The following is a 20,951-nucleotide window of genomic DNA, read 5'->3' on the forward strand; positions in this document are numbered from 1 at the left end:
ATAATTTTAATCAGGAAAAACTGTTTATAAGGAAAGCAAAGAATCACAACCATAAAAATAGAGGCCAAGTATGTATCCACGTTCAGCCAGCTCTCAACATATAAGAAAACGAGGTTTCAAAATTCTAGGGCATAGTTAGCAGATCTAGAGATTCACTAAACATAGCTGTGAAAGGAGAAAAGTTGCTTTTACAGAGAAGGCAGCCTCTTCATGGGACCACTCTGACATCCTGTTGAGAATCTGAGATAATACTCTTTTTGGTATCACTTCTATGATCGTGTATTTTCAAGTTTGACTGCCACAGATATTAGACTCCTAGAGGGTAGGGTTAGTATCCAACTTTGATATATAACACATAGGAGAATGCTTTAGATATTAACATTAAAAAAAGTTGAAAGGGGTAAGTTTTTGGTAGATATGATCAAGAATCATTGTACATATTTGAAAGTCAAATAAAAGACACCCTAAAATTTATTTTAAAGAGTCACAGAAATTGGGGGGAAATGGTAGCTAGATAACCTGATTTACCCTTGGCCCGTTTTCCTCCACAGAGTGACATCAGAACAAAAACCCTTGTGCTGGGGAAGGACCATCTGAAGCCTTGGTTCCCTTGCTGGCTCTAATGAAGATATTGGGCTGGAGGGGCTACATATATCTTCTCAAGCAAGAGGCCCAAAGAAACACATGGAGTCCAACAATAGGAACCTGTGAACTCTATGTCCTGAGGTTGCAGTAATGGATTCAATTCCCCTTGGATCTTATACTTGCAGAGACACTTATGGGCTATTAGTGCAATGCTCGGTTCCTGAAGGGGACAATCCATGGGGCTATCTTTGCTGGTAAGCTCCAGCCCTTCATGGGCAAAGCTTCAGAACAAACTACAAGGTGTTCTAATGAAGGGACAAATTAATCAATACTTCAATCTCATGATTGAGAAGACAAAGAATGTGTAAGGAGAGACCTAAAAGGATATTTACTGAAGCATTTAGGAATAGTAGGGGTGGGGATGGGGCAACAAAAATATCAGAAACACCCCACAAAGCCAGTGACCTCAAAGAACAAACTCAGAAAGGGCATAGGATGAGCTCAGTTTGGCACAGGCTGTTTGGAAAAAGCAAGGAGTAACTGTCCAAAGAGCAGGTCAGGAGATGGTCACTGAAGCCAGGAAAGGAAATGAGAGTTACTGACAGGCAAGCAGGCGACAGGTAGAAGGAATCACAAGAATGGGGCCATCTTTTACAATACTGCCAAGAAGACCCAGAAAACTAGCTGTGGGGCTCTGGCCAAGGGAGGCTATGAGCACTTCTGTCTCTAAAACACACGGGCTCTACACCGGTGGTCTTAGAAACAGCAGTGATGAAGGCCAGGCAATGTCATGAAGATCCTGGAATCCAGGCCATCATCTAGGAGCTGAGACTTCAGCTTCCCGGATGCTGGGATTATAGGCATGTGCCACTGGCTCAGAGGATCCTCTGAAAGTCTTGGGAAGAAAGGAAAGCAGCAGAAGAAATGGAAATTGACCAAATTCTGCTTGAAATGACAACAAGGGTCTTGAACAAAGCACTCCTACTTTAAATAGCTTTATGGTCTTACAGAAAGTAACAGAATTCAAACGCAGGCTGAGTAATGAGGATACTCTGAAACATATAGTCCTGTTTTTTAGAGGGAGACTACCCTTATCTCATGTGCACTTTGACTCACAAGTGGATAGACATTAAAAAATAATTTCCACAGAGTACTTTGTATTCCTTGGAGAATTGATATTACTTTAAGTTATTACCTTGTTGAATATGCATGATTTCCAGTACCACATAAAGTCTATCTAGACATACTTTCCCATCTCATCCCATCATCTGGAGTTGAGCTGAGTGAAATGTAGGCTATTATTTCAAGTGTCAAATACTTAGAGATAAAACATAAGCTTCATATAATATATAATGCTTTAAAATGATAAATCATTCATATGCTTACTGGAACTTCAGATTTCGTTATCAGTATTATGAATTAAGTATAATGACCTATCTAAAAAATGTAATTTACCAGCCAGGCGTTGGTGGCGCAAGCCTTTAATCCCAGCACTCCAGAGGCAGAGGCAGGCGGATCTCTGAGTTTGAGACCAGTCTGGTCTTCAAGAGCTAGTTCCAGGACAGCCTCCAAAGCCACAGAGAAACCCTGTCTCGAACCCCTCCCTGCAAATGTAATTTACCTTGTGTGTCTGTGTCTGCATGCATGTGTACATGTGCATGCTTTTGTGTGTGCCACATGTGCATGCAGAGGTCAGAGGATAACTGTCAGGAGTTGGTTCCCTTCTTCCACCATATAGGCCCCAAGGGTCCAGTCATCAGATTTGGTGGTGGGCTCCTATATCCTTTGAGCCATCTCACTGTCTCAGAGCAGTAAGTTTTCAATATTACTTATTAGTCATGTGACTACAGGCAAGTCCTTAATTTCTTTTCATTTTGAAGACAGTATCTATTGATCAATGTCTAACTCATGAACCAGTTACTAAGAAGATTAAATGTCCCTTATAAAGGAAGAACACAGTAGACACACATCACCATCTAGTGAAATCCCCATCTCTAAGGAGCATGACTTGATCTTCACTCTAGTGAATAGGGTTGGCATGATTTGTTCATTAAGTATACAAACAACAATGAAGTAAAAGAAAAACTATTCCTACCTTATTGTTTCTTCTATCAGACGATCAGAGCTGAAAAAAAGAAAGAAAATTTAAGTTTTGGAAGTGATTAAACTTACATTTAAAAATATTTATTTTTTTCTATGTGTATAAACTTTATAGCCTTTTCTGTACATAGAATAATTAAGATTTTTTAGCACATCTAGAGAAAATCCTGAACTCAAATATTAATTCAGTCATACATGAAGTAATTTACATTTTGCTTTTATTTTCAACTTAAACTTTCTGGGTTTCTTGTGACATTCCTTATTATTAAAGTCTGTCAAGTTTTAATAACAGCATCAAGAAATGAAAGTTCTTCAATCTAGATAAAGCTGTCACTACTATCCATTCAAAAGGTAAGAATTACAAGCAACTTTTTGAGATAAATGCAGTTCTGGTGTCTCTAATTAGTAGTATTCAAACCTCAAAGTTCCTTCCTATTTGGGGAAATAGTTGGGGTTTTTTTGTTTTTGTTTTTAAACAAATACTAAATCTCAGCTCCTGAAAGTTCAGAATCCAAGAATGTGAACAAAGAACAAATATGCCTCCAACACCTCACACGGTTAGAAATAGCCATTCCAGGAGGAATGTACAGAGAGGTAAGCTTGGGACTTAGTAATGGGACTTTACCAAGCTTAACATCAGAAAGCACAGAAACAAATTTCCAGAATTCGGCATTTACTTGGCAGGTGTAAGGCATGGAATAGCACAAAAACAAATACATAAATTTTCCCAGGCACGTTCTTCCAAAAGAATCATTCTGTTCACTCTATAAAACAGAACACAGAGGTTTCAATTTAACAGTGATATAAAGTTCAATAAAGGTGAGTTCCATAAGAATGCCATAAACACCTTGCATAAGTCCTACAATTAAAAATTTAAAAAGTAATAGAGATAGTAACTAGATGTCCTGGAACTCACTACAAAGACCAGGCTGGTCTCAAACTCAGAGATCCACCTGCTCCTGCCTCCTGAGTGCTGAGATTGACTACAGGTGTGCACCACCACCACCCAGCTTACTTCAAAGTATTTTGATTAAACATCTTAGTAGGTAAAATAAAGAATTTAGAGTCAACGGGTGTGTTGAACTATAACATTAGTGAAATGCTTCAGAGTTTCCATTTATTTTCTGTTACAGGAATGTCTTAAAAGGATCGGAGGACTGGGAGTGTAGCTCAGTTGGTAGGATATATGAACTGTGTGCAGTGGTATATTCCTCTAACTGCAACACTTGGAAAGTAGAGGCAGGAGGACTGGAAGTTTGAAGGTTAACCTCAGCTACAGAAAGAGTTCAAGGCCAACTTGGCATACAAGAGACCTTGTCCCCACCAAACAAACACGTTTACAAAATAGCACTCAGCAACTGGTTTTTGAATCCTCTTACATATGGAGCTAAGAGCTAGCCAGGACTACAACCTGCATCATGGTCAAGGTTAGAGCATGTGGCTATCTGAACCCATCTCATGGACGTTTCATACCATAAAGCTCACAGAAACAATCCAAGTGAAAGTGGCTTGCACATGGCATGAGCCTATAGTTATGGTTGATCCAGATCGAGGCACTTTGATGGTTCTTAGCTGCTCTTTAGTTAAGATCTCCTTTCACAATTTTAAAAACTTAAAGGTGTATGTGTAAGTGTGTGTGTGTGTGTGCGTGCGTGCGTGCGTGCGTGCGTGCGTGCGTGCGTGCGTGCGTGTGTGTGTGTGTGTGTACAGGTGCCTGTAGAGGCCATCAGATCCTAAAGGGCATCAGATCCTCTGGAGCTCTAAGTTACACAGCCCTCTCTCCAACCCCTCATAGTTCTTAACATAAACAACTTACACATCCCAAAGTCTAGCTCAAAAGCTGTACCCTGTACCCTTATGAAGTTTCCTCACATGCACCTGTCTATACAAGAAACTCCAATTCTTCTTTACATTATAATACTATGCCCTCACATCAGTTCATTCAGGAATCTAATATTTAAAGCACTTCAGATATTGTGCTACAGAGAAAGAAAAGGTTTTCACATAAACTCTCACTATCTCAGAGGATATCACATTTATTTGTTTACTACTTCTCTAAGCGGCATGAGTTCCCAGGGGTAGAGACTGGGTCTGATGCATCTTTGATTCCCTAGAGGCTAGTACAGTACCTAGCACACAGGAGATACTCATTAAATGCTTAATAAATGAATGAATAAATGAGTAACAGACACTTCTTGCATTAACAAAATATCAATCAGGATTAGCACTGGAATAATCCTTATAATCTTTTTAAGTTTTCCACAGAAGGACACACACATTTTTATAATCATAAGTTTATAATCCCTCATTATGACACAGTTCCTCTATTTGAAGTCTTTTGTTAAGAAGGTTTTATGTCGGCCAGGTGCATGTCTTTAATCCCAGCACTTGGGAGGCAGAGGCAGGTGGATCTCTGTGAGTTCGAGACCAGCCTGGTCTACAGAGCGAGTTCCAGGACAGCCTCCAAAACAATACAGAGAAACTCTGTCACGAAAAACCCAAAAAGAAGGCCGTGTGCCAACTGAAGACAAGCTGTTTTCACTACTGAACTAGTAAGTTCAAAATAAAGAAAAATGAGCTGTGTGTAACAGCCCCAACTGTGAACCAGCTGTAGGTCAAACCTATTAACCCTAGTTCTTGGGAAGTGGAGGCAGGAGGACCAGAAGTTCAAGGTCATCCGTGGCTAACCAGGTCATTCTGCTTTATCATTTATTTCAATATTGCAGGTAAGTGGACCACTTGAGACAAATCTGTAACGGAGAACCTTGAACTACCCCATAAATGGAATAAAAGACACATAATAAAACAAACGCCACCTGTTCCATAAGCTGAAATTCTAATTCTCTACTACAAAAATGACCCCTGAGGGATTCCTTAGAATTTCTTCAATATACTTCCCAGTTTTCACTTCAGAACACTTATGTCTGAGAACTATTTAATCACCATCGTGTCCTTCCTGTCACACGGACTGACACCTCTGAAGTCAAGAGCCAAACTAAGTCTTTTATTCCCTTTAAGTTTTAACTGTCTAGTGTGTAGTAATAGCAATAATAAACATTTTTTTTTAAAATCAAATAATACTCTGTAAAAGTTTCCCCTCTGCCTATGGCACTTTCTCCTTGGAGTAACATTTCACACATGCAAACACAAAAACAAACACAATCTATGCATGTACATAGATTGTTTCCTTGTAGTTACATGTGAATAACAGACAGCAAACATGAGCTTAGAACCAAGGCTGAGGTGTAATCTGCTGTCCAGATAGATGAGTGTGACTATTAACCATGCCAGCCTGGCTTCCCTGACAGCAACCCCACAGCACATAACATTCAATAACACTCAAGTCTGTTTCAACAAAACTACATGAGTTAATGGATATTCAAGAAAACTAAGGCCAAATCCTTAGATGCCAGGATTCTGAATTATTTCTCTCACAGATATTATACCTGACTATTATATAACTTGAATTCTATAATACTTATTAAACAACCTGCAATGCAACTTTTTAGAGATTTAGTTTTCATTATATTTCTAAATTATGTTAATTATGTGTGCATAGGTATGTGCCCGAATGCAGGTCCTGTAAAAGTGAGAGGTATTGTTTCTCCTGTAGTGTTACTGGCAGTTGTCATCTACTTAATGTGGATGATGGGAAATGAAACTCCAGTTTTCTGCAAGAACAACATGCACTCTAAACGGTTAAGCCATCTCTCCAGACACACACACACACACACACACACACACACACACACACACACACGTAAAAAGAGTTGTTGGTGTAGTCTCTTTCTCTTTTAGTATTTACTTTTCTTGTCTTTTTTGGTTGTGAGCCTAGCCTTCAATGGCTGAGCCATCTGTACAGAGATACTATTTATTTTTATTTCTGTTAATCTTCTGTATGTACTATATTCTCATATGGAGAAAGGGCTGACAAAACCTCGAGCTTGCATTATCTTAGCAACCCTGTGCAGTCTATGCCATCACCTTGAGGAGCAGCACAAAAACAACAAATTGGAAGACCTGGGCTCAAATCTCCGTGTGACCCAGATCAGTCAGTACTACACAGTGAGACCCTTTCTCAAAAAGGTGATCATCTACTGGTGATCTAGCTAGGTTAGAAGAGTGCTTGCCAAGCATGCATGAAGTTCTGAGTTCAACTCCCGGTACTACATAAGCTGGGCATGGAAACACACACCCACAATAGGCAGGAGGGTCACAAGTTCAAGGTCTTTGACTCATAATGAGTTCGACCCTGTCTCAAAACCAATCAAGCCTACCTAAAATATTTCACAAAAAACTTTAGACTATACAAATGACATGGATTGTAAAATTTAAAATTAAAAACACCAAAACCCTAAACATAACAGAAAAATGTCATATGAAAAAAAAGCAACAGTTAAAAGGCAATAAAACAATTCTTTCCTCATTCACAGACATGGTTAGAACCAAAGTAATACAAATAGATAATATGTACATTCTCAATGTCTGCTAAGTGGTCAATAGAATGAAAACAAACAAGATATCAACTATAATCAATCTTATTTAAGTATGATATGCTTTGTACAATGGTTCTATATCTGAAAAAAATACTAAAAATAAATTCTTTGAAATGTTTTTAATTTTATAAAATGACTTAACTTTAATGGCAGTCATCTTTACGTAACACAAGCTCTCATTCCACTTTAAAAGTGAAAAACTGAGAGAAGCCAAGTGATGCACTTTCAGAGTAACTGGTCTTCCAGTTCTCTATAAAATCAGGCCCTGAGGGTTCCTTGTTACAACAAATATAAAAATTTAAAGAAACACTCACAGGAAAGGCAGTGTGGTGTGGGACAAATAGCAAATGTTAGGAACTGTGTGTTCAGTAAAAGCTATACTATTAAACAGTTATGAGACCTCGACCTACATCCTCTCTGGGTTTTGTTTCTTCGTCTGTACAGAGAGAGGGGCTTCTCAGAGAGTAACTAACTAGAGAACTTAAATTTTCACTTTTCTCTGTGTGTATGTGTGGTACTGCATGCATGTGTGCAGGTACAGTTGTCAGTGCACATGTGAAACCAGAGGAGGGTGTCAAGTATCCACTCTACCACTCTCTGCCCTATTCCTTTGCGGTACAGTCTCTCCCTGAACCTGGTGTTCACGTTTTCCAGCTAGGCTGGTGGCCAGCAAGCTACAATGATCCTATCTCTATGCTCCAGTGATGGGTCCCAGGCATACATGAGACCACATCTACTTAGAGTGCCCTGATCTGAATCTACATCTTCATGGTTGTGCACCAAGTGCTCTTATCATAAGCTATCTCTCCAGCCCCAGAATTTAAAATTTCAAAAGCATTTCACAAGGAATACATTTTACAAAGCAAAAGAAAACCGGTTATATGAATATTTCCTATAGTCCTTAAAATGTGTGTACATTTGGAGAATAAGTGGATAAGTAAAATAAGTCTTCTCCATTAGGGTATAATGTATATTCATGTTTATGAAAACAAAATCAATAGCTTTGCCTGTAACCACTGATTTATATAACTAGGTGTTTAGTGTTAATGGTACAACAGGGGCTGGAGAACCAAACATGCTATTGGTAGACTAAGTTCTCCCTCATGAAATTTATATTTAAGGAGGGTCCAACAGGGAAAAGACAGAAAGAATAAACCACTAGGTACTGTCCTAAGTGCTTTGAGGGAAATAAGAAGAGGCTTTGTTAAGCCTTAGCAAGGGTGGGCCAGCTGAGTTAATGAGTAGGAATGGCCTCCATGAGGAGGGACAGATAGGCATAGAACCTAAACTTTTCAACAAACAAGTTCTCTGGAAGAGTAAGAAAACATGTGGACAAAACAAAGCAAAGGCACAAAAAGGATCACAGGGAAAGGGCTTGGTACCTGGGAAAGGAAACAGGCCCCTGTGACAAGCAGCTAGCTGCCAAGGGAGAAAGTGATAGGGATGAGCAATGGAGTCAAGACAGTTAGGCAAGATGACCCCATATGGAGGGCACTGCAGCCCCAGGAAAAGCTCATTCATTTGAGGGAATGGGGGAAGAAGAGAAGATTAAAGTAAAACTTCTTTCAGTAAGTTGATTAGGTGAAGAGGTTCTGCTTAAGCACACCACATCTGTCTACAGTTTGCACTCGAGCAGAAAACAGAAAGCCCAAATGGATGCTAACACCTGGCGAACAGCTTCACTGGTGCCTGAGCACACCACATTCTCTCTGGTAGTTTTCCAACTCCTCTGGCAACAAGAAGGATTTATGCCTCACGTTGAGCTGATTACGGTGAGCCACCTACTGGCCCAGTTACAGTCAGACTTCTTGCCCTTTATCTACAAATATCCACACCACTTACAACTGGAAAACCTTACCACAAAGGAAACCCTGAGCTGCGTGGACTCACTGGTAAGCCCTACACAAACTCCTTTAGTAAATACAAAGGGCACACATGCCACGTCACTTAAAAGGGACAGTATTACTTGTGATATAAACCACACAAAGACATTTCCAGAATAGAAAACTCAGTTATATTTCATAAGAATAATGCAAAATTCATTAAAATGAGTCCAGCAGTTACAGAAAAGAAATTTCATGATCAAGTGGGATTCCAGAAATTCAATACTGGTTTAATATTAGAAAATACTGTAATCTATCATACTACGGTAATTAAAGAGGAACAATTGTTCCCCTCAATAGTTACAGTTAATTGATTAATTAAAAAAAACTTGCCGGGCGTTGGTGGCACACGCCTTTAATCCCAGCACTCAGGAGGCAGAGGCAGGTGGATCTCTGTGAGTTCGAGGCCAGCCTGGTCTCCAGAGCGAGTGCCAGGACAGGCTCCAAAGCTACACAGAGAAACCCTGTCTTGAAAAACCAAAATATAAAAAAATAAAAAATAAAAAAACTGAACCCCATTCATGATATTAGCAAGAAGGAGCCTGGAAACAATTACCACATTGGCAATAAAACAACAACAAAACCCTTAAGCCTAGATCTAAGTTCATAAATAACACTTGCTAATAAAAGAAACTGAGGCCGTTTAGTAAAGTGGCTGAGCTGAGGGAAGGAAAATATAACAGAAACCACAAATGTTTCTGCTACCAGATGTCAAATGACAGATGCAACCCAAATGAGACCCAATGATGTGAGCAACAAAGTAACTACAGTCCCAGACAAAACCCTACTTGCATATGAGTCCATGCTGAGGAACAGAGTAAAATATAGGAAAAGATAGCTCTTCCTTACAGGTCTAAAGTCAATGTAAAAAGAACTGATGAAACCAAACCACCATGAGAAAGAACACTGCAATGAGAGTAAGATCAGACATGAATGCTAAACTGAGTGAGAACATTTTGAGGAGAAACAGTATTTGTGGGAGTTTCCAAGCATCATCTTTTATAGCTTTTTTTTTTTTTTTTTTTTTTTTTTTTTTTTAAATTAGGCGCTGGGGGTGAGACTGGAGAGATAGCTTGTAGGTTAAGATCACTGACAGCTTTCCCAGAGGTCCTGAGTTCAATCCCCAGCAACCACATGGTGGCTCACAGCCGTCTATTACGGGATCCGATGCCTCTTCCGAGGCCTGCAGGTGTACATGCAGATAGAGCACCATACACATAAAATAAATAAATCTTTAATAATTATTTAAAAAATAATATAAGGGATGGAGAGGACTCAGCATCAAGAGGACTCACTTGATGCCCTTACAGAGACTTGAGTTCAGTTCCCAGCACCAACATGGTGGCTTACAACCTTTCACTACAATTTCACAGGTCTAGCACCTTCTTCTGGCCTCTTTGAGCACCAGACATGCATACAGTACACATATATGTTGGTAAAACACTCACACACTTAAAATTACATTTTAATTTATCCTGTGTGCATACATGCATGCATGCGTCACAAGGTCAGAAGACAACTTATATAGTTGATTCTTTCCCTCCACCATGCAGGTCTTTGGACTGATCGCAGATCATCAGGCTTGGTGGAAGTACCTTTTCTTGGTGGAAGGGCCATTTCTCCAGCCCTGCTGCTTTTTGGGGACAAAGTCTCAATATGTTGTCCAGTCTTGCCTCAAATTTATAATCCACACATTTCAACCTCCCATATAGATCTCATTATACTTCTTACAACAGGAAATATAGTTAGTATAGTGTTTCTTTCTCTCTCTCTCTCTCTCTCTCTCTCTCTCTCTCTCTCTCTCTCTCTCTCTCTCTCTCTCTCTGCCATAGGGCTAGGGGTGTACTGAATGATGCAGAACTGGCCAAGATGCAGAGAATAGGAGATGACAGAATTTTCAGAATTTTGTTTCAGAATTTTGAAACAAAACCACTGCATAGGCTAAGCTGGCCTGGAATTCACTCCATAGTTCAGGCTGGCTTTAAACTAGTGAGGTTCTTGTCTCAGCCTCCTAAAGGCTGTGATACTTAAGCACGTGTTACCATGCCCAGCTGACTGTCCTTTTTGAGGCAATAAATACAGAAACACCAATACAATCTAAATTTTCTTCTGTATTTCTTGAATATAGTGCCTTTTGAATTACTCTGTACTCTAGGAGTATATTGATATAGTTCTGGATGCAATACAAAATTCTTTCATGGTACTTTTACCCAACACAGAAACAACTACCAAGGCTATAAGGGTCTGTAACTATATACTCTAGAAGAGACTGCCCCCATACCAATCAATAATATGCAACAAATAAAAGAACTAGTGCCTCATAAGCTGGCTCAGCATGCTGCCAAGGCTAAGACTGAGTTTGATCCCTATAGCCCACATGGAGGAAGGAAAGAAGAGATTCCTAAAACTTGTTCTCTGACCTTCATGTGCATGCTGGGACAAAAACCCTGCAAACACAAAATAATTTTTTTTTTTTTTTTTTCCGAGACAGGGTTTCTCTGTGTAGCTTTGGAGCCTATCCTGGCACTCACTCTGGAGACCAGGCTGGCCTCAAACTCACAGAGATCTGTCTGCCTCTGCCTCCCAAGTGCTGGGATTAAAGGCGTGCGCCACCAATGCCTGGCACACAAAATAAATTTTAAAAAGTAATTTACAAAAAAGGAGCTGGAGAGATGGTACACTGGCTAAAGAGACTGCCATGCAAACATGACCACCAGAATTCAGATGACCAGAAATCAAGGAAAATACCGGGTAGGTGTAGTGGACCACCTGGAACTCAAGCTTCCAAATGAGAAGACAAAGGATCCCCAGAGCAAGGTGGCCAGAAAGACTAGTCATACTGGCGAGCTGTGGGCTTGAGAGACCCTGCCTTAATGAATAAGGTGGGAGAGTGGGAGAGGATTAGTCCCAGCCTCAGGCCTCTACATTCATATATACACACATTTGTGTGTACACACATAACACACACACAATGATGTATAATAAAACCAAAAAACAAAACAAAACAAAAGATCTTAACTGGCCAAGTGGATAGTTCAGAAAGAGCACTTGCCTAGCATGACTTCAATCCTCAACACCAAGTACAAGACTTGGTAACACTATGTGTGTGTACATGTACATGCATTTACACATATGTGCTGAGATACACTCTTACTCTGTTGCCCAGACTGGTCTTGAACTGTTGGGACAAAGCAACCATTCTGACTTTCTTTTCTAAGTAGCTGGGATTGAAGACATGTACCACCACACCCTGCTCTCTATATTTTTTTCATTTTTATGTGTATGGGTGTATGTGTGGCTGGGCCTGTGTTGTCCAGAAGAAGACATTGGATTCCCTGGGACTGCAGTTACAGACAGTTGTGAGCCACTATGTAGATAGATGCTGGGAATTAAGCCCAGGTTCTTTGTAAGAGCAGCTGGTATTCTTAACTACTGAGCTATTGCTCCAGCCTCTTGTGTCTTGATTTTAACAGTTTATATTTAAAGTGGTAGCCTTTACAGGGAAACAAATTCAACAGTACCTTAAGCTTATCAGACATAACCAATTAATGACAGTCAGTAGCAAACTAATCCTAACATTGACTATTATGGATATTCAAGGGCTGACAAGCTGAGCTCAGAGACAACTATTCTGATCCTCAAGTTCTACTACAAAATACAAGGAAAAAAATCATGGTAAAAAATAGATGGCACAAGAGTAGTATGTGGGGACTTGTTTTAAAATGCATGTATATGCCACCAATCATTTCTGCTGAGATCTTGGGAAGCAAATTTTTTTGTTTTGTTTTTTCCATTTGATTTTTGGTCTTAATAACTTTTATAAATCTTCTTCAATAAATAAGTGGTAAGAGACCATTCAAGCATAAATTATCAGCATTATTATTACGGATCCCATTAATAACTTGCAGTAAGGATAACAGCCACATAGCAGTAGGCAGGCAGAGAGACAACAGGCAAAGAACAGAGTAAAATTCTCAAAGGGGATCTTTTAATTATGGCTGATGAGCTGCCATCCATTTCCACTGAACCCACTTGGAGCAGCGATAAATTCTCACCCACAAAGGCCTTACTATAAATAAATGTCTTTACAAGCATGGAAATCAGGTAGTACTCACTTTCGAAGGTGGTCATGTTCTTTCAAAAACAGTTCAGTTCTCCTGTTGTTTACTCCAGACCCGCTTTTATATGACCTAGAACAACATTAGGAAAAGGCAAGAACATTTAGCAGATACTGCACCATCAGGTTAAGGGACTAACCCTAGTGATAGCAGAAGAGACCAGTAAACTATTGGAACATAATGCATTTCATTTCCCTTGAAAAATACTATCACAGACATAAAACACAAATGTTCCTCCAGTTTAGATTTAGGGGTTTTCCGTTTTTCACCGAACCAACCCAATCTTCTTATGAGGGGACCTAACCTTTCCTTTGTGTATTGTCTTCTGCATCATTTTCTCCAACAGAAGCAAAACTTAAGACTAACTAGCACATGGCACACGGGGCAAGAAAGCTACTGAAACCATTTTATACTTCACCGTAGTGTCAGCCACTGGCCAGCCAAAGCCTGAGGAACACTGAAACCCAACTGTTCAATCTCGGCATACTTCAGGATTCCATGTTCATTGCCAAAACAATAAAGTTAGCAAAAATGACATTTACTTCTATCAATATTACCATTTCCCTGCTTTCCATTAGTAATAAGAATCAGGAACACTTTCTTTGTCACTTTTTTTTTCTTCTTCCTCCTCTTCCTCCTCCGCTTCCTCCTCCTTCTCCTCCTCCTCCTTCTTTTTGAGGCAGAGTCTCCATGTAGCCCTAGCTATCCTGGAATTCACTCTATAGAACAGGCTGTCTTTGAACTTATAGAGATGTGCCTGCCTCTGCCTCCTGAGTGCTGAGATTAAGTTAGGCCACCACAACTGGCCTTTAAGAACAATTTTTTAAAAATTCCTGAACTGTACGAATGCCTACAAAAAGGATCATGTGAAGGAACAGAAGAAAAGAGCAAATCTTATGGACGAAGATCACTGTAAAATGCTGAAAGTCCTTAATTTCATATAAGGTTTCGATTTTGTATTAAACCTGGAAACTCCTGCCCACATGCAAATGTTTCAGAATTTCAGGGATGTTGATAGCTATCAGAATAAATAAGTTCCAGGGCAACAGAGAGGAGCAAATGATGGGGAAATAGACAGTTACTGGCCATCATGCCATTCTTAGTGTGAGCAGGAAGGGATCATTCAAGGTGGACTTAAGAGCAAGGTTGGCAAGGGAAGACTGGGAGAGGGCAAAGTAGATTCAGCTAGTACTATAACAAGGCACAAAGGACAATGGAATGGAAATCAAAAACCCCAAAATCTAAATTCTGGTTTTGCTACTCAATTTGCAATTAACCACAGATAGAGCTTAAATCCACACAAACATTTTATACAGTAACATGAAAGGTAACTTACTCAATATCTTTTCGTACTGATCCCATGAGATTTTCCCTTTCCCGTATTGCCATAAAGTTTGCTTTGGTTTTATGGAATTCATGTGTATAATCCTGAAATAAATCGACATCCAGTTTCAACACAAACTATTAATGTTCTTTTATTCTTCTAAAGTAGTAGACTATGTTCATCAGGTTACACATTTCAAAACACTAAGCATTCTACCACGTAGTACCGTATCATGACTTCAAATAGTCTAGGGTAAAAGAGGGGAGAGATTTTTCTACTCAGTGGTGTACTTAAAAAGGCATATGGCTTATTTTTATCACACCCTTGCCCCCATTCCCACCTTCCCCTCAGTGTTGGGATCCAGCCCAGGACTTTACAAATGCAAAACACATGCTCCACCACTGAGCTACACCCTCAGTTTGTTTTCAATTAAGTTTATAGTTTCTGCCCATTTTCCTTTTGTTTTTCTTATTTGTATTACTTCTGTGCATAGTAAACAAATGAGCCATTTTTTTTTTTTGTAGTTTCTGACATCAGATCTTCCTTAGCTCTTTACTACTCAGAAATTATAAATTTCATCTAGGCTCTATTCAGGACTTGATGCTTTTCTTTCCTCTCCTCCTTTCTTATGCTTTTTCTACATTTAAATCTTTGTTGGGGGGGGGAGGAAGAAGAAGAGAGAGGAAGGGAGAGAGATATCTACCAGTAAAGTACTATCTGATCCCAGTTAGGCTGTAAAAAGATGGGTGTTGATAGTGTACCCCTGCAATCTCAGCAGTGAGAAGGCAGAGAAGAAAGGAGCCCTTGGGCTCAATGGCTGGTCATCCTAGCTAAATTGGAAAGATCCAGGTTCTAGTGAGACCCCTCCTCAAAAACCACTATACCACTGAGTAGAAAAATCTCTCCCCTCTTTTACCCTAGACTTCTGGCACGCTTCGCACGTGCACGCTCACGCGCGTACACACCCCCCCACATGCACACAAGCACACAAGCACACACACACACACACACACACACACACACACACACACACACACACACACGCACGCACACAAAACTATCTTTAAAGAATTTTTACAATTTGGGCTGGAGAGATGGCTCAGAGGTTAAGAGCACTGACTGCTCTTCCAGAAGTCCTGAGTTCAATTCCCAGAAACCACATGGTGGCTCACAACCATCAATAATGGGATCTGGTGCCCTCTTATGGTGTATAAGCATACATGCAAGCAGAATACTACATAAGTAATAAATAAATAAAATCTTTAAAAAAGGGATTTTTACAATTTATGTATGCATGTCTGTGTGCATGTGTGTAGGTAGAGGACAATTTGCAGGGGCTAGTTCTCTCCTATGATATGAGGCCCAAGGATTGAACTCAGGTTGTCAGGCTTTGCAGCCAGTGCCTTTATCCACAAAGCCACATCGCTGGCCCCTAGAAACAAACTATCAATTATCCTAGTTTTTAAACAGGCCTTAACATCTGGTAGAATTAAATATTCATCTTGACTTTCAGAACTGTACTAAGCTTTATACTTGATTATTCTTATATGATTCTAAATGAACTTTGGTATCATCTTGCCATTTTAAAGTAAGTAAAGAAAGTCAGGCTTGGCTAGTGTGTACCTGTAATCCCAGTACTTGGGAGATGGAACAAGAGGATCACGAATTCAAGGCCAGTTTGTGGTTAAGGAAACTGTCTCAAAATAAAATTAATTAACAAAGAGAGAGAGAGAGAGAGAGGGGAAGGGAGGGAGAGAAGGAAGGGAGGAAGGAAGGGAGGAAGGAAGGAAGGAAGAAAGAAAGAAAGGAAGGAAGAAAGAAAGGAAGAAAGGGAGGAAGGAAGAGAGGGCTGAGAGATGGCTCAGTGGTTAAGAGCACTGCTCTTCCACAGGTCCTGAGTTCAATTCCCAGCAACCATCTGTAATGAGATCTGGTGCCCTCTTCTGGCCTGCAGTTTACATGCAGGCAGAACACCGTATACATGATAAATAAATAAATCTTTAAAAAAAGAAAGAAAGAAAGAAAGAAGGAAGGAAAGAGGAAAAAAAAAAGAAAATACAGAGCTTGGTATGGGCGCACACTTGTAACGTCAGTATTTGGAGGCTGAGGCAAGAGGATGAAAGTCAGAGACAATTCTGGACTACAAAGCCAGAGCCTTGTGCATGCTAATCACAAACTCTACCACTGAATTATAATTCTATTCCTTTTTGTTGTTGTTGTTGTTTTCCCTCAAGACAGGGTCTCACTATGTAGCCCTGGCTAGCCCAGAATTCACTACACAGACCAGGATGCCTTCCAACTTGTGGCAATCTACCTGCCTCTGCCTCCCAGGTGCTGAGATTTTAGCTATGTGCCACCATACTCAGATTCCTTTTTGTGAACCAGCAAGATGGCTTAGCAGGTAAGGGCATTGCTGCCAATCCTGATAATCTGAGTTCAATCCCAAGATCTCACATGATTGAAAACTAGAACTAACTCCTATGAATTGTCCTGACTTCCACACATGTACCATGACTCATGCACCGTGACACATGCACACGTGCAAACACATACACACACACACACACACACACACACACACACACACACACACACACACACACAAATAAATATAAAAAAGGAAAGTTTCAAAAAGATTCCTATTTTTCTTTGTGTGTGTGTTCACATGCTTGTGTGTATGTGTGTGCATGTGTGTGTTTCCTCTACACATGTATGCAGAGGCCAGAAATGAATATGGGTATCTTCTTCTACTGCTCTCCATCTGCTTTTTGAGACAGGATCTCTCAATGAATGCACAGCTTGCTGTCTTGGCTGGGATAGCTGGCCAGCAGTTCTCTGGATCAGCTGTGTCCATCTCCCACAATGTTGGTGTTACAGGTACCTGTGGTCCTGGTGTGTATGGGTTCTAGGGATGTGAATTCAGATCCTCTTGTTTTCATAGCAAGCACTCTGATCAACCAGCCATCTCTCTAGGCTCCTATTACCCCTGCCACTTCCACCACCACCTTTAGACATAGTCTCACTCTGCAGTCCTAGCTGACCTGGAACTCATTATGTAAACCAGGTTGCCCTTGAACTCATTGAAACTGTCCTGTCTCTGACTCCCAAGTGCTAGGATTTAAAGGTGTGTACTAATTTTTAAAGAGTTCCTAAATGGGCTGGAGAGATGGCTCAGCAGTTAAGAGCCCTGGCTGCTGTTTCAGAGGACCTGGATTCAATTCCCAGCACCCACATGGCAGCTGCCATGTGGTGCCTTTGACTCCAGTTCCAGAGGATCTGGTACCCCTCACAGACATACATGCAGGTAAAATACAAATGCACATGAGATTAAATAAATAAATTTAAATTGTAATAGTGGATTACTTTTCTCAGTAATAAAAATGTTAGCCTTCCAATTTGCATTTCTGTATTTTAATACCACCTAATAAATCTTTAAACATTTATGTTTGTCTTGTTTTACTTTTCTCAATATTCTCAATAGAGTTAACTATTCCTCTTCCATGTTACCTCAGTGACATATTACACCTCACATATTACCTGTAGAATGTCTCTATGTCGCTGCAACGTGTGCATCAGTGCTGCATTCAATGAGGGGACCCCTGCACTGTTGGTATACTCTGCCATTTTATCATTTACCCCTGTAAGCTAAGAAGAAAAGGAGAAAGTATTTTAAAAAGCACTAAAAACAATTCAAGTAAATTGTCTGCCTATATGTCCTCTTGGCTGACAGCAAACAAGGCAAGACTCAGTCAATCAGCATTTCCCACAAATAACATCTGTTACAATTTGGATGGCTGCCATTAAAATTCAAGTGGTTGGAGGAGGAATACACCTTGAATGAATGGATGGTTTCAATAAATAATATAATGCAGAACCACATCTAACAAATAGCAAACTAGCTGTTAACCCAAAAGCACTTACCCTTGCCAAAAGCTGTTCAATTTCAATTGCCATTGTCTCAAACATTCTGTCTTGACTTGATCCATTTAATAGGGGTGTTGTGTCAGAACTAAAGAGAAGTTTAATTTAAAAAATTCATTACTCAGTGCTTTAAAACAGCCTTAAAATAATAAGGCAATTTTTCTTAAAGTGGTCAAATGAACCCCAAAACATTCTTTCTATTTCTTGAAAGATTATGCTTTTATGGCCAGCAACATGACTCAGTGAAAAAAGATGGCTGCAGTCAAGCTTGATGCCCTCTGTTCAATTCCAGGGTCCACATGGTACAAGGAGAGAACTGATTCCTGTAAGTTGTTCCTTGACAGTGCATACCATAGCCCCTCTACATAAATAAATGTAATTAAAAAAAATTTAACTATGATTTCATTTTTCTTTTGAAAAAGTTCCACATGTCCTAAAATACTAAATACAATACAAAATATAAATGAATAAAGACATTCCGAATGCTGTGTACTATTCCCCAAATGACAAGAGAATAGTCCAAGCAACTTAAACCCTGAATCTGACAGAACAAATAATGGGAAAGAAGCCAAAAACTCTTTATAATAGTGGAGAAAAAATGGATTGTAGATTCCATTATGGGACTTTCGAGAAATAATCTTTAGCTTTTCTCCAAAATTATGTTTTTTTATGCCTTAAATTCTCGCTTCTTCTAATGACTCTTACTAAGAAATAAAACTGAGATTTAAATGACCTGATTAGATAACCAGTTATTAAGGAGTCAGGAGCTAGTATTTAGGCCAATAGAAAACAGCCAGCACACGTTCATGCCAGTTTTCCAGATTTCCATTATAATATGCATTTGCCTTATACTATTTTACAAGAAGGTCGTTAACATCTTTTAAAATCTGACTTGTTTTTGTTTTTTATAGATGAAAGATGTTTGACAGACTCAAATTTTAAAATCACATATCCTGAGAGTTTCATCTATCTCTTCTGAAAAGCCAATACCTTTTATGAGTAGCTTAATACAGGCAAGTTATTTTTCACACAAATAAAATGGATTACCTCTCCAACCTGAGTGAAGACCTTTTCCTGCCATTTTACAGCATTTGAATGTGGCAACTCAAGGATTCAATCATCAATTCAATGTCAAAAAGAACCTTAGCCATTACTGTTCCCCTATTTACTTTCACAACAAAACCAGTAAAACATTAAAAAGTAGCTAATAAGAGTTTTTTTTTTTTTAAAAAAGATTACTTATTTTACTTTATTTATGGGTATGTTTTTTGCCTATGTGAGTTTATGTGCATCATGTGCATGCAGGAGCCACAAGAGACCAGAAGAGGGCATCAGATTCCCTGGACATGGAGTTACAGGCAGTAGTGAGCATGGTCATATAGTTGCTCAGAGTCAAACCTGGGTCCTCTGCAAGAGCCATACAAGCTTATAGCTGCTGGGACATCTCTCCAGCCCCAGATTTTTCCCCCTTAAAGACAGAGGACTGCTTTGTATATATAGGCCAAGCTAGCCTGGAACTTGTGATCTTTCTGCTTCACTCTCTTAAGTGCTGGCATTATAGGCATGTACCAACCTGGCTTTAATAAGGATTCTTGTTTTAGATGTTTAACTAGGTTTTAAGCTTTATTTCTTCTTCAAACATTCCCACTTATATATCTTGCAGCAGAACATAAAAATATCTAGTTCTGAGCCAGGCATGGTGGTACACACCTTTAATTCCATCACTTGGGAGGCTGAGACAGGAAAAGTAACAGAGTTGAGTCCAGCTTGGGCTACACAGTGATAAATGAGGGTGGTATGAGGTTGGGATCAGCTCTTTACTGTGTCACAGCTAAGCCAAGGTTGTGAAGGTATCTCCTAGAATGTGCAACCACAAAACGGCAGTTTTTCACTGATATAAACTCTTCCCTACCAGATACATTTAAAAGAACAGTGGGCCAATAGAAGTCAAGGAAGGAAACTGCCTCTGTCTTTCCTAGTTATATTCCTAGCACCTGGCAAATGGTGACTATTTACTGTTCTTTAAATATTTGTTGAATGAATGAGTAACAGGGCTAGTTCTACTACTGGATATTCCATATTCACTATTCTTAGGACAATATAGAAGTCCAGGCAAATGGTCAACAACTCATTCTCTATAATATTTGGACTCAGTTAAATTTAATTCATTTGACAATGTGTGATGATCCACAGACCTTCTGATTCTCAACACACAGGAAAAACAAAACAAAACACCCCAAGATTCCTAGAAGAAACGTTCTAGTGATTGCTGATTTTATTCATGTTACATGCTTCCAATCTGGGTATTGAACAGAAGACAAAGCATTCGTAGTTGGTCTTTATTTTTCCATGTTGGGGATTACAGGCAGGGCCTCACACCCACCAGCTAAGCGCTCTGCCAGAGGCCAGCCTCAGCCTGTGTCCTCACAAGCTTAGGCTCTCTGGTGAAAGCAGAATCAGTCCTAGCTTGTAGCTGAACTCAGAATGTTTTCAAGACATTGTTTCTTTTAAAGGGATTCTGAGC

The 20,951-nt window shown here is 39.7% G+C and overlaps 1 protein-coding gene across 1 annotated transcript in view; it reads right to left on the reverse strand.

Annotated features, from left to right (window-relative positions):
• Gosr1 (golgi SNAP receptor complex member 1) overlaps positions 1-20,951 on the reverse strand; it is a 31,860-nt gene that overhangs the window by 6,222 nt on the left and 4,687 nt on the right. Inside the window, 5 exon segments of the mRNA NM_001246745.1 lie at positions 2,681-2,710; positions 13,180-13,254; positions 14,519-14,610; positions 18,044-18,151; positions 18,428-18,515. Coding sequence (NP_001233674.1) covers positions 2,681-2,710; positions 13,180-13,254; positions 14,519-14,610; positions 18,044-18,151; positions 18,428-18,515 — 393 coding nt within the window.

Source organism: Cricetulus griseus, chromosome 7 (genome assembly GCF_003668045.3).
Source record: "Cricetulus griseus strain 17A/GY chromosome 7, alternate assembly CriGri-PICRH-1.0, whole genome shotgun sequence".
Lineage (NCBI taxonomy): Eukaryota > Metazoa > Chordata > Mammalia > Rodentia > Cricetidae > Cricetulus > Cricetulus griseus.